This window comes from Harmonia axyridis, chromosome 6 (genome assembly GCF_914767665.1).
Source record: "Harmonia axyridis chromosome 6, icHarAxyr1.1, whole genome shotgun sequence".
Lineage (NCBI taxonomy): Eukaryota > Metazoa > Arthropoda > Insecta > Coleoptera > Coccinellidae > Harmonia > Harmonia axyridis.
In genome coordinates this window covers 6,632,853-6,645,748 of record NC_059506.1, presented here as the reverse complement: position 1 = coordinate 6,645,748, position 12,896 = coordinate 6,632,853, and the positions used below count along the sequence as shown (strand labels likewise).

At 32.5% G+C, this 12,896-nt stretch overlaps 1 protein-coding gene across 1 annotated transcript in view; it reads left to right on the top strand.

Moving 5' to 3' along the window:
- Positions 1-9,107: 9,107 nt before the first annotated feature.
- LOC123682676 (sodium-independent sulfate anion transporter-like) overlaps positions 9,108-12,896 on the top strand; it is a 33,763-nt gene continuing 29,974 nt past the window's right edge. Inside the window, exon 1 of the mRNA XM_045621432.1 lies at positions 9,108-9,221. Within this exon, the coding sequence (XP_045477388.1) occupies position 9,221 (1 nt within the window). The 5' untranslated portion in view covers positions 9,108-9,220. The remainder of the gene's footprint in view (positions 9,222-12,896) is intronic.

The following is a 12,896-nucleotide window of genomic DNA, read 5'->3' as shown; positions in this document are numbered from 1 at the left end:
AATTTTATAATTTTATTTTTCATGAAAAATCTCTTTGCAAACCAAAATTCGATATAATTTGAATCAAATATTCAGCTGAAAAAGTCTTATATGTATATTCATAAATTAAACATTCACGTCCTATCACAAAACAAATGAGATTTTCACAAAAAAGAGAATAGTTTTTTTAAATCAAATTTTCTTTTTCTTTTGGCAGTATTCCAATATTTTAGTTACCTATTTGAGGTAGATAACCTTGACATGAAACTATTCACTGATAACAATTTTACATAATCAATTAATTAAATTTAAAATTCTCTTTTCGAAAAACTAAAAAATAGTCTTATACTTATTTTTCTCCAATCACAGTATTTCTTTTCAAACGCAAATCAGATCATACATTCCCTTCACGATTTTCATTTCAGATAATCCGGTCCAGAGATATCGTGATCACCGCAAAATTGGTTTTTTTTGCGGAGCTCTAGGAGATCGGCGATAGCAACATTCGCGAAGATTATTTTGACAAATAAAAAATATGTTAATATATTATAAGGTTATTATAATATGTACACCAATTTTCAAATTAATAAATTGAATAGTCTGCGCGAAAAAAATTCTTGAAAATCCGTCTTTTTGAAGCCTTCTAACTGTATGTAAGAATGAGCGAAATCCGATAACAAAAACAAACCCCGTTACGACCAAAGCAATAAAATCCCAAGCTCGAAACCTGGGTCATAAACATCGAAGTGTTTCTACTTTACTTGGCTCCGATTATTTACTCTTCACGTCAAGTTTTGTACCCAATGTAGAAACTTCTTTACCGACAAATGATTATAGAAATAGCCGCCTAGAGGGCGCATTAGGATGGACCCCAAAAATTCTGAGTTTGCCACATAATTCTAATAGGTACCGCCACATACGCACATCCAATGCCCTTTGCAGGGCGAGTAACCAACTATCTTCTCCTTAAACAATGCTACAAGTTATCATGAAATCACTAATCAGGTCCAGTCGCCATGAAATGATATCTCTAGGTTTTTTCAGGATTTATGAATGGAATAAACTCCATTTTCCGGAATATCGATATTGCAATTGAATGTATTTGAAGAATATTCGATTGATATTGTTTTGTTATAGATTGAGTGAGAATAGGTAAAGTTTCTATCAACATTAATTTCTTATTGTCGTAAGTTCCAATGAAATTTCTCAAAAGCTATATTTAGCATTTGACAGTTGGTTTCGATCATTTTTCCCAACCTTTTACGATTCTTAGAGTTATGTATTTTATTATTCGACTGTAATAATATTTTCTGACCGAAAAATCAGCCCATGTTTTTATGAATATTTGAAGAAAAGTTTACCTTAAACAACCAAATTATATTGAAATATCTCAATTATGTTGAAAATAAATAAAATCATCTGTTATTTTTATATTTAACTTATATTTAAAATTGAAATGAATATTTTCGGGTTGTAGTTTGTGGATTGAACATATCAATGGATTTTTCATATAGCTCAGGAGCTTGAAATATTAGAGGTTTCCTAGTAATACATCTTTTTTGGTAAAAATGAAGGAAAAAACTTGAAAATTGGAAAATTCAGTTTTAATATCAAATAAAAGAAATTTTATAAAGAAAAGTTCAAGAGTTGGTAGAGACAGATGGAATTTTAGTTCTTCTATACATATAAGCAAATAGCCACTCTCAGTGCTGTGCAGTTTTTTTTTATAAAGTAAATAAGCTACTTTATTAAATCCAAGCTCAACCATCAATGAAGAAAGAACTGAAAATGATTTTTTAAATCAGAATCGTTGTTATCCGTGTTTAATTTAAACTCTTAGCTCTCTCGTTAACATCAGTTCTACAAGATCTTGTTCTAAATCTGTTATTTATCCAGCATTTGAGAAAGGACCTATTGCCTCAATCAATCCCTTCAATATTCAAGTAAATGGTAACAAGTGAGTATCAAGGTGAATTTAGATATCAGAAATACATTAAAGAATCCACAAGTAAATAAAACAAACAGAAGAGAAGACAAATTAGGTAAATATTGCCAGCCAAAATTATCCAGTGGCGTAAATATAGGGGAGCGGTCTGATACTTTTTCTATTTTAATTCTACACCACTGACTTTTTTTCGAGAAAATTATTTCATTTCTGAAGTTTTACTAAAAAGGGTTATTTTTTATTGCGCATCTGAAATAGCTTATGGATGTTTCAAATATTAGTTTTTTTTTTAATTATCCAATCAGTTTGTTGATTCCTCAGAGGAATGCAAAATATCCTTATACTATGCTAATACCATAGTATAAGGAATGGATAGTAAGCCAACCGCCGTTTGACGGCAAGGAGCTGGTCACTTGGAGTCGCTACTGTAGTTGGAACCGGTGTTTTACGGGTTGCATATATCGAACACTATTGACTACCCAAAGTGGAGAAGTAACTCGATAATAGATGGCGCTGAATCATGAGCTATAGATGGCGCAGAAATAATACGATAATTCATTCAGTGGCGTGGTTGAAAAGGGGTCGCATGACATTGCCAACAATTTTTATGTTATTATTAAGTTACCACTACATTTGAATATTCGAATATTCATTGAATATTTATTCGAATAATTGCGTTTTGCATTACGATAAAAGTTTGAATGATCACTTAACTCTCTATTCAGGAATAATTAAAACAAATTGATAGATACAATTGGATTAAAATTATTCATATAATAGTAGAGAGGGGTTTTCATCCGAAGAAATATGAATAGAATTGGGATATTATCAATGAAAAAAATATAAAAATTGAATATAAGATTCAAACATATGAATTTAGCAATAAAGAGTTCTAAAATAATAATAATATAAGATTCCACATTCGAAATGTAATGCCGTCTTTTAAATCGTTGGCAAAGTTTTTTCATTTGAAATCTTGCTTTTCTGTTCCCTATGCATTGTGATTTTTAGACATTTCTCTATTTCAGTGGTCAAAAATTTTTTTATTCTGAATTGAGAACCGACGAATCTTTCTATTCTTTTAAACCTGGGGTCTTGAAATGTACACACATCCTCCTCTAACTAAACTGAATCAGAAAAACAAAGTGTTTCGAATCATTCATAGAATTGAGGACGAAGTGTATTCTTGGAGGATTTAATGTTCTCAAAATCCGCTCGATCATTCTTTTTGTATCTGTATACCTGTAATGAGAATGAATTTATTTATGGCATTTAGATTGTATTGCTGTGTCCCAGTGTAGGATTACTGCGTCTACATAAGGATCTATAATTGTATTTTGAACGTTGTCATGTAATGAAAATTATTTATGGATTTCCAAAATGAGGTTTTTGATTGAGAATTAGTCTCGAAAATTAGCTCCGCTTTGGATGATCGGTATTAATTTTCTCGATAATTTGGAACAATGAGCGATAATGAATGATACTGCTAGGCTACTTGGATGATTTTTTTATGCAATTTTTTTAACGAAAATTGTTTTGGGGTTTGAGGATGCATTAAATTGAATTTGTATTTTAGTATATCCTGAAACATACTAACTATATTTATCTTAAAATGATAAGGAAATGCCAGGCGGCAAATTTTCAAAGTGCCTGTTATGGTTTATTACATCTCTTGTCGTTAGACACTTCTATCATTTGAGCGTTTTCTTGTGTACCTCCAATTTCTTTTATTACAAGGTCAAAAGGATTATTGAACGCATTACGACCCTAGGACCGGATCATAAAATACCATTTGGAACCTATTTTGCTCACTCTCAATTGAGCGGTAGTTTTTCTATAGAATTTAACATGAACTTGGGTAAATATCTTATTTTCTCCTTTCACAGTGTTTATGCTGCTATAATGACAGCCCTAAGAACTGGGGAACTAGTATCGGCAACAGCCGAAAATACTGCACGCTTTGTGGAAACCATCAACAACTTATTTGATGCTTTGAATAGCACACGGTTTCATTCAACAAAACCTTGTAATCGTGCACTTAATGATAGAAATCCGGAAGTTATAACAGCCATTAATAATGGTTATGAATTAATTGAAAACTTGTATAAAGTTGGCAAAAATAACAAATTAACGAGGCCTGATAGTTTTGATGGTTTTCTATTAACTATAAATGCCGTGAAGCAATTTGCATATGATCAAAGAAATGAGGGATTCAACTATTTATTCACGGGAAGGCTTATTCAAGATCCTCTCGAGAATCATTTTCTCTGAATCGTCAGAGAGGGGGATATAACAGAAATCCCACAGTATGTTCATTCAGAACAGCATTCAAAATTAGCATTGTATCAGATTTTTTAAGGCCATCTGCAAGTGACAATGCAGGTAGTAAGGCAGATGACGATGAAAATATTTTAGTGGCAGATAACAACGAACCTTTTCCCTTATTGAATCTCGATGAAAACTCGTCTTCATCAGAATCGGACGATTCGGATTCTTCAAGTAGTCCAAGTAGTACTCCTGCCACCGAATTTCGAGATGAAGTGACATTGGAAAAATGTTCTGTAGTATATTTTGCAGGTTATTTGGTCAAAAAATGTTGGGAGCGTTTCGGGTGTGAAGATTGTAAAATCACTTTGGAGGCTCCTAAAAATCTTGAAAATGAAGATGAGCTCTTGATCTTTTTCAAAAATTTTTGAGCCCACATTTTTTATCCGTTGCAAGTTGCTACACGGTTTTTATATATAGTGACAAGGAAACCATCAAATATATGTGTTTCGGTACCTAATTTGTTATTTTTGCCAACTTCAAAGAAATAATTGCCAGTTAATTCATAATGATTATTGATGGTTGCAAGAGCATTCGCTCAGTATCTTCATGATTACAAGGTTTTATTGACTGAAACTGTGTGCTTTTCAAAGCATCAAATTCATTATCACCAGGGCAGCACTGAGACTCAATAACCCTCATCAATATCGTATAGTGTCTTATATCGGAAAAGCTTTATTCCCATAGAAAATTATTTTGTAAAGAATTGGTGCGGGTTGAATTCAAATAATAGAGAGTATCGAAAAAATACATCATATTGTTTCCTTCCAAGAACAAAAAAAAAATCAGAAACTTTTGATTTCTAATTCAGTAAAATTTGAGGAAATCTCTCAAAATTTTTATTGAATTAGAAATCGAAAGCTTCTGACCTGGTCGTAGCTAAATTCTTTAATGTATTTCTGACATCTAAATTCACCTTGATACTCACTTGTTACCATTTACTTGAATATTGAAGGGATTGAGGCAATAGGTCCTTTCTCAAATGCTGGATAAATAACAGATTTAGAACAAGATCTTGTAGAACTGATGTTAACCAGAGAGCTAAGAGTTTTAATTAAACAAGGATAACAACGATTCTGATTTAAAAAATCATTTTCAGTTCTTTCTTCGTTAATGGTTGAGCTTGGATTTAATAAAGTAGCTTATTTACTTTATAAAAAAAACTGCACAGCACTAAGAGTGGCTATTTGCTTAGTACCTATGTATAGAAGAACTAAAATTCCATCTGTCTCTACCAACTCTTGAACTTTTCTTTATAAAATTTCTTTTATTTGATATTAAAACTGAATTTTCCAATTTTCAAGTTTTTTCCTTCATTTTTACCAAAAAAGATGTATTACTAGGAAACCTCTAATATTTCAAGCTCCTGAGCTATATGAAAAATCCATTGATATGTTCAATCCACAAACTACAACCCAAAAATATTCATTTCAATTTTAAATATAAGGTAAATATAAAAATAAAACATGATTTTATTTATTTTCAACATCATTGAGATATTTCAATATAATTTGGTTGTTTAAGGTAAAATTTTCTTCAAATATTCATAAAAACATGGGCTGATTTTTCGGTCAGAAAATATTATTACAGTCGAATAATAAAATACATGACTCTAAGAATCGTAAAAGGTTGGGAAAAAATGATCGAAACCAACTGTCAAATGCTAAATATAGCTTTTGAGAAATTTCATTGGAACTTACGACATTAGGAAATTAATGTTGATAGAAACTTTACCTATTCTCACTCAATCTATAACAAAACAATATCAATCGAATATTCTTCAAATATATTCAATTGCAATATCGATATCCCGGAAAATGGAGTTTATTCCATTCATCAATCCTGAAGAAACCTAGAGATATCATTTCATGATGACTGTACCTGATTAGTGATTTCATGATAACTTGTAGCATTGTACTTGTTTATCACAAATACACGCCACTGGCGTAAATTCTTATTGTAGAGCAGAAAAAAAATCAAAATATAGAAATCTTCTGACCACTCTATTTCAAATGTTTTAGTTCTTCAAAATAACACCAATTCTTTCAGAGGGCTCCACTTTACGGACCAATTTTTTGACAGTAAAATTCGAGGCTTAACGTGAGTGCAACTAGATGGCGCTCAACATCAACAAAATCGAAAAAAGCACTACACTGGCTTACTATCCTTTCCTTATACTATGCTAATACTATGCTATGGTATTTTATTTTTCTTTCAGATTCGTTGAGTGAGCTAGTGGTATTGAACCATATTTATCAGTGCCGTATCTAGGGCGTGGCAAAGGTGGCACTTGCCACGAGCGCAAGGTCTGCAGGGGCGCCCAAAAATATCAAGAAAAAAAAAATATTGGAGCACCAGACATAATAATTCGAAAGATCACAACTCGGTTTTCATGTATACGTCTTGCTACGAGCAATGCCGAGGAATCTGGAAACTAAGGACGAAGATTTTTCTTTCTTCTCGAAAATAGTAATTTACGTAACAAGTCCGGAAAATAGGTTTTTTTTTGGACGAATAGACAAAAGTCTGTGAGTCCAAAAAAACCATTTTCGGGCGTGTTGCGTACAATATTTTTTCGGCAACCATGTAAAATAGCACTATCGCTGCTGCTTTCCATATTTTATTGCGATTGTGATAAAAAAACATGCAAATTTTTGACAACTAATTTCATATGAACTGTCAGCCGTTATCTCGGTTGCTATGGATTCTATGATTCTTTTCCGGCCTAGTCCGGGAAGTACGTACTTTCCGGACTAGGCCGGGAAATGCTACTTTCTCAGAGAAAAAGTGTCCGGGAAGAGAGCACTTCCCGGACGGTTGCCGAAAAAAAATTTTTTTTTACAACAACGTTTACTCATATCTGTAATGTGAGAAAAAGTGGTTTGCTAACGATGTTGGAACTTAATTACTCAAAATATATTTTTTTTATTACCTATTCGATTGTTCTCACCTCATATTGGGTTTTCCTAAAACGGAGTTACGAAGGAAAATATTCCTTGGATAATTTTAAGAAAAAAAAATCCCATAAACTTGAGTCCGCAAACACTTTGTTTTCGAGATACAGGGTGTTTCTTGTATAGTCATACTTTTTAGTGATGCTTGTATTTATTAGTTTATCGAATCTTTATTAATCTCCACTACAGAATTTGTTGATAAGTACCATTAGTTATAATTAATTTATTCATCACTGCTTACTAATGGATTTTTATAATAATTTGGATTTTCCTGAGGATTACTAGGGACCTATTTGAATTTTTTTTCGAAATAGATAGCAGATACGACAAAACTACAACAAACCAAAAAGTGTTGTACTAAACCAGAGTTTCTTTTCACATTTTTATATAGAACCAGTGCTCCACCAAAAAATAGTTCTGGTGGAAAGAAGCAGGTACCCTTCCAGAAAAAATATCATACTGTAGATTTGCATACAAAATAAGCATATCACAAGATGAAAACTTTAAATCGGAAGATATATGCCAATTCAAGTTAAATATCTTGTGAAGGGAAGGTGCTATGAGGAAAAAAACTTTAACACCAGTATCTCAAAACCAAAGCGTTTGCAGATTCATGTTATAGGACTTTTTTCTCAAAATGATCCGAGAAATCTGTCATTTTCATTTGTACACATTAGGAATCAGATATAATCTTTTCAAAACTGATATCTGCACAACTAAATTGCAATTTGAATGAATCACAATAAATTGTATAACACGGCCCAGACAATTTTTCGATGGGAATTACTCAGTTCAGAACTTTGATAACTACAGTATTGAAATTTTGTGATGAGAATGAAACAAAAAACCGAAAACAATGAGTAAGTGCATGCCGATTACGAATGCAAAAATTACAGATGGCAAATAAGGGGCGACACCGACAAAGCGTATAGATAAACCTCGGACATAGATGTCCTCGTAGTGCAGTAAAATTACTCATCTTGAAAGCGATAATAAACTCATAAACCGTAAAAGGGTCCGATTTTGTACTCCGTGTCGATTTCAGAGGTAAAATGATTTTTTTTATGGAAAAATTTTCGTTTTTCGTCTTTGCGAGAATTCTGAAATTTTATATTTTGGAAATATTGGGGGGGCTAAGCACCACCCATTTCTACGCCCTTGCTGGAAACATTGAAAATATTGCTAGCCTTCGCTAGAATTTGCGTACTAAGCATAAAATAATCACAAAATATATGACTTGAGTTATGAACAAAAAAATACTATAAGAAAATATAATCGACGAAAAAAAATCTTCGAAAATGGGGGGCGCTGTCTAAGACATTGCCACAGGCGCAATAGTACCTAGACATTTATTCCAATTATGTAGAAGGACACATTTTAAACTTCGCTTTGAACATTGGTAAATAAGTTGATGGATCTAAAAAAGTACAGCTGATAGAGAAAAACGGATTGCATGTACAGATTTAGCGTCCCAAATATATTTGAAATCAGCTCTAGAATCCCAGGCATAAAAAAAATTTTTTTTGTTGCCCTGTGTAATTAAACCCAACCTAACCTAATCTAACTTATCAGCCGGTAATAATACATAATATTAACATCATACCACGAAGGAAACTTTTGATAGCCGATAAAAAGGATGATGCAGGTATTTTCAGAATTCCAGTAGAACATGAATCACTTTTGTCCTATATAAATGTAGATAAACAAACTGTACCTACTATAGCTATCGATGGAAAGCTAGCGTAAACCCTGTAAAAGTACATCGAGATTTGTCAACATAAAATTACATGAATTGAAATGAAATCAAATAAAGGAACTCGCTTGATAAAATGTGGATTTATGATACGTCAAAACTGTTATTTATTGTTTTGTTATGAATAAGGTATATTAAGATCTGTTTGTTCAAGATATCCACCTGATGCTTTCTCAGCATGAAGAGTAGGTAATTATTTTTTCAGTTTGGTTTGATAATTGTATGAAGTAGTTGTAGATACTCAAGTGATATTTCCTCCAAAAAAAGTGAGTATTTGTATAATATTTCGTTTCGTAGGAATTGATTCCAAATACTTATTATATTGTTTTTATTTGCAAACCCGAATATATTGTTGATCAATTATACAATACTTATTGAGGTTTCAATGGTTGAGATATTTAAGTATCAAAAACTGTATTCGAACAATACAGAATTTTTGGTGAAAATTTTTATTTATACATAAGGGGTATTCCATCTTCTCTCTTGATTACATATACTTAATTTCAAAAAATTGATTGACATATTGTTGAAAAAAAAAATTTTTTTCGACCATTATTTAATTATATTAGATATACAGGGAGGGAGATTCACAGCGATGGCCTATTAGACGTTTATGGAAAACTTATCATAATTTTGTACTGAAAATTTGCATTTTTGGGGTTTGGGACAATGATCTTTCTCCCTAAAATATTTTCAGATCTCTACAACTTCCGATTATACCGCAAACAGACTACTACTTCCTTATTTCAAATGGCACACCCAGTAAATTATTGGATCATTAAATAGGTAGGAATATGAAATAAACGATGCATGAGTTATTCCTCGGAAACTTTTTCATGTTAGATTCTGCAAATACGCAGTATTATAAGACTGACGATTGCAGCTTGGACCAAAAATGTACAGGGTGCCTATCAGAAGATCTTCTCTATTCGTAATGTGACTCTCTAATGATGCAATAATATACGAGGTGTGACATTTGAAATAAGGAAGTAATAGTCTGTTTGCGGTATTACCGGATGTTGTAGATCTCTGAAAATATTTTAGATAGAAAAATCATTGTCTCAAACCCCAACATGAAATTTTTCAGCACAAAATTATAATAAGTTTCTCATAAACGTCTTATAGGTCATCGCGGTGAATCCCTCTGTTTACAAAATATAGCTATGTTTGGAATAAAATCAAATGACAGCGATAATTGCACTAAATATATTTAATTCTGATTGTCCGAAATAACTATACAAATATTATTCCACCAAATAAATTCTTGTATCTGAGAAATAAATGATTTTTCCACTGGAAACAAGTAAATAAGTAAAATTCTTGTTGCATCACAATGAATAACAAGATAAGAAATAAGGCAAAAACGTGTTACCTATTTTTTTTACAAAATAACACACATATTCTAAGACAATGAAAAACCATTCTTCTTCTTCTTCTTCAGCCCTCTTTCATCCAGTGTCGAACATAGGCCTCTTCCAGTTTTTTCCATGCTTCTCTGTCTTTTGCTGTTTTCATCCATTGCTTGCCAGCTACATCGACTATGTCCTCTATCTTTTTCGGTATTCCTCTGCTTCTTTTTGTCTCTCGAGGTCTCCAAAACGTGACTGTGTGTGACATCTCTCCACACTCTGCCTTGTAACATGTGCTACCCACTGCCACTTAAGTTTCGTTATTCTACTCTGATGTCAGTTACCCTGGACTTTTTTCGTATTTCGGTGTTTGGAATTCTGTCCCTCAAGCTTATACCCAGCAAAATCCTTTCCATGGCCCTTTGAGTTACTCTCAGTTGTTCTGCCACTTTTTTCGTTATTGCCATAGTTTCTAGACCATAAGTTGCCACTGGTGATATACAGCTGTCGTAGGTTTTGCGTTTTAAGTGTAGAGGAATATTTTTGTCCTTAAAAATGAAACTCAGTTTACCGAAGGCTGCCCATGCTGAGCATATTCTTCTCCCAATTTCCAATATCCAATATATTCCAATATTTCTTCAATGTGAAAGTTTTATAAAGCTCAAATCAAAATTATTTTATCACATGACGAATTAAATATCAAAATAGATTCACAATTCATAATTGTCAATTTCGAAATTTTATCATAGGTACCCATAGAATAGTTAGGAGTATTAGTGAAAAGTGGTAAAGAAGAGTTGAAGACCACTACAGAGATACAAGCATTCCTGAAGACCTTGTAAATTTGAACAATAGGTATATCTTTCTGAAAACAATCAAGGTGCTTTCTAAATTTAGTTACTTTTTAGAAATAACCAAACAAGTAATTCAAGACACTCGCAAGGCCATAAATATTGACTCAATATTTCAATTTCAGGTTGAATATATAAAAAATGACGAGTTTTTTTCAGGGTCATACTAATGAAAATAATCAAATAATGCACCTCGTTGGTGCACCTATATGTTATTATGTTATTTTATTCCAAGATTAATGTTAGGTACAGATATTTGAGATATATTATTATCTTTATTGATTTTAAATCCTAAGCATTTAAATATATGAACGATTGTTGGTATGTACAGGGTGGGCAAATAAGCGAGGTAAGCGGCTATATCTCAGGATCCACTCATCGTAGAGACTTGCGGTAAAAAAATTTACCACTAAAGTAAACAAAAGAAAACACTGGAAATTGTTTTGAAGTTCATACCTCCACCGCTAGGGGGCGTAATAGCTATCGTCGAGTAGAAAAATGCATTTTACTCGAAAAATTTTCATATTAAGTTGGAAAAAAAATATCATCACTGTAAACCTTGGAAAATTCTCTATCTGTTTGAATTGTTACTTTCGATTTTGCGACATCAAATAAGGGTGGGGGAAAGATAGAAATCTGACTGATTGAAATGTCTGTAACTTCAGTTTGGCTCAACATTTTTGAGCAAATTAGATCTTATTTGAGAGACAACATCTTGTTGATTAAGGAAAAAATATACTCATGATGAATTTGATTCAGCTGCTTCCGATAGGGAGCGCCAAGTCAGAAGTTCATTGTTTTGTTCATTTTTCTCTGAAATTTCAAATGTAATGATAGGATTTTCTTAACAGAAACAAAAATTTCATTGAATTTGCATGAAAAACCCTGAAGGTCGCAAAGCGATAATTTCAGGCGTTCTGAAGTTATGGCCGAAAGAAGATATTCTTCAACTGATGCACTGCGAAAAACCAAATTGAGTCTTCAAGTTCTAACAGAAACAGAAATCCCATCAAATTTGTATGAAAAAACCAAAAGGTCGCAAAGCGATAGCTTCAGGCATTCTGGAGTTATGGCCGAAAGAAGACACAATTTAGTTTTTCAGTGCATCAGTTGAAGAATATCTTTTTTCGTCCATAACTAGAGAACCCCTGAAGCTATCGCTTTGCGACCTTTTGGTTTTTTCATACAAATTTGATGGGATTTCTGTTTCTGTTAGAACTTGAAGACTCAATTTGGTTTTTCGCAGTGCATCAGTTGAAGAATATCTTCTTTCGGCCATAACTTCAGAACGCCTGAAATTATCGCTTTGCGACCTTCAGGATTTTTCATGCAAATTCAATGAAATTTTTGTTTCTGTTAAGAAAATCCTATCATTACATTTGAAATTTCAGAGAAAAATGAACAAAACAATGAACTTCTGACTTGGCGCTCCCTATCGGAAGCAGCTGAATCAAATTCATCATGAGTATATTTTTTCCTTAATCAACAAGATGTTGTCTCTCAAATAAGATCTAATTTGCTCAAAAATGTTGAGCCAAGCTGAAGTTACAGACATTTCAATCAGTCAGATTTCTATCTTTCCCCCACCCTTATTTGACGTCGCAAAATCGAAAGTGACAATTCAAATAGATAGAGAATTTTCCAAGGTTTACAGTGATGATATTTTTTTTCCAACTTAATATGAAAATTTTTCGAGTAAAATGCATTTTTCTACTCGACGATAGCTATTACGCCCCCTAG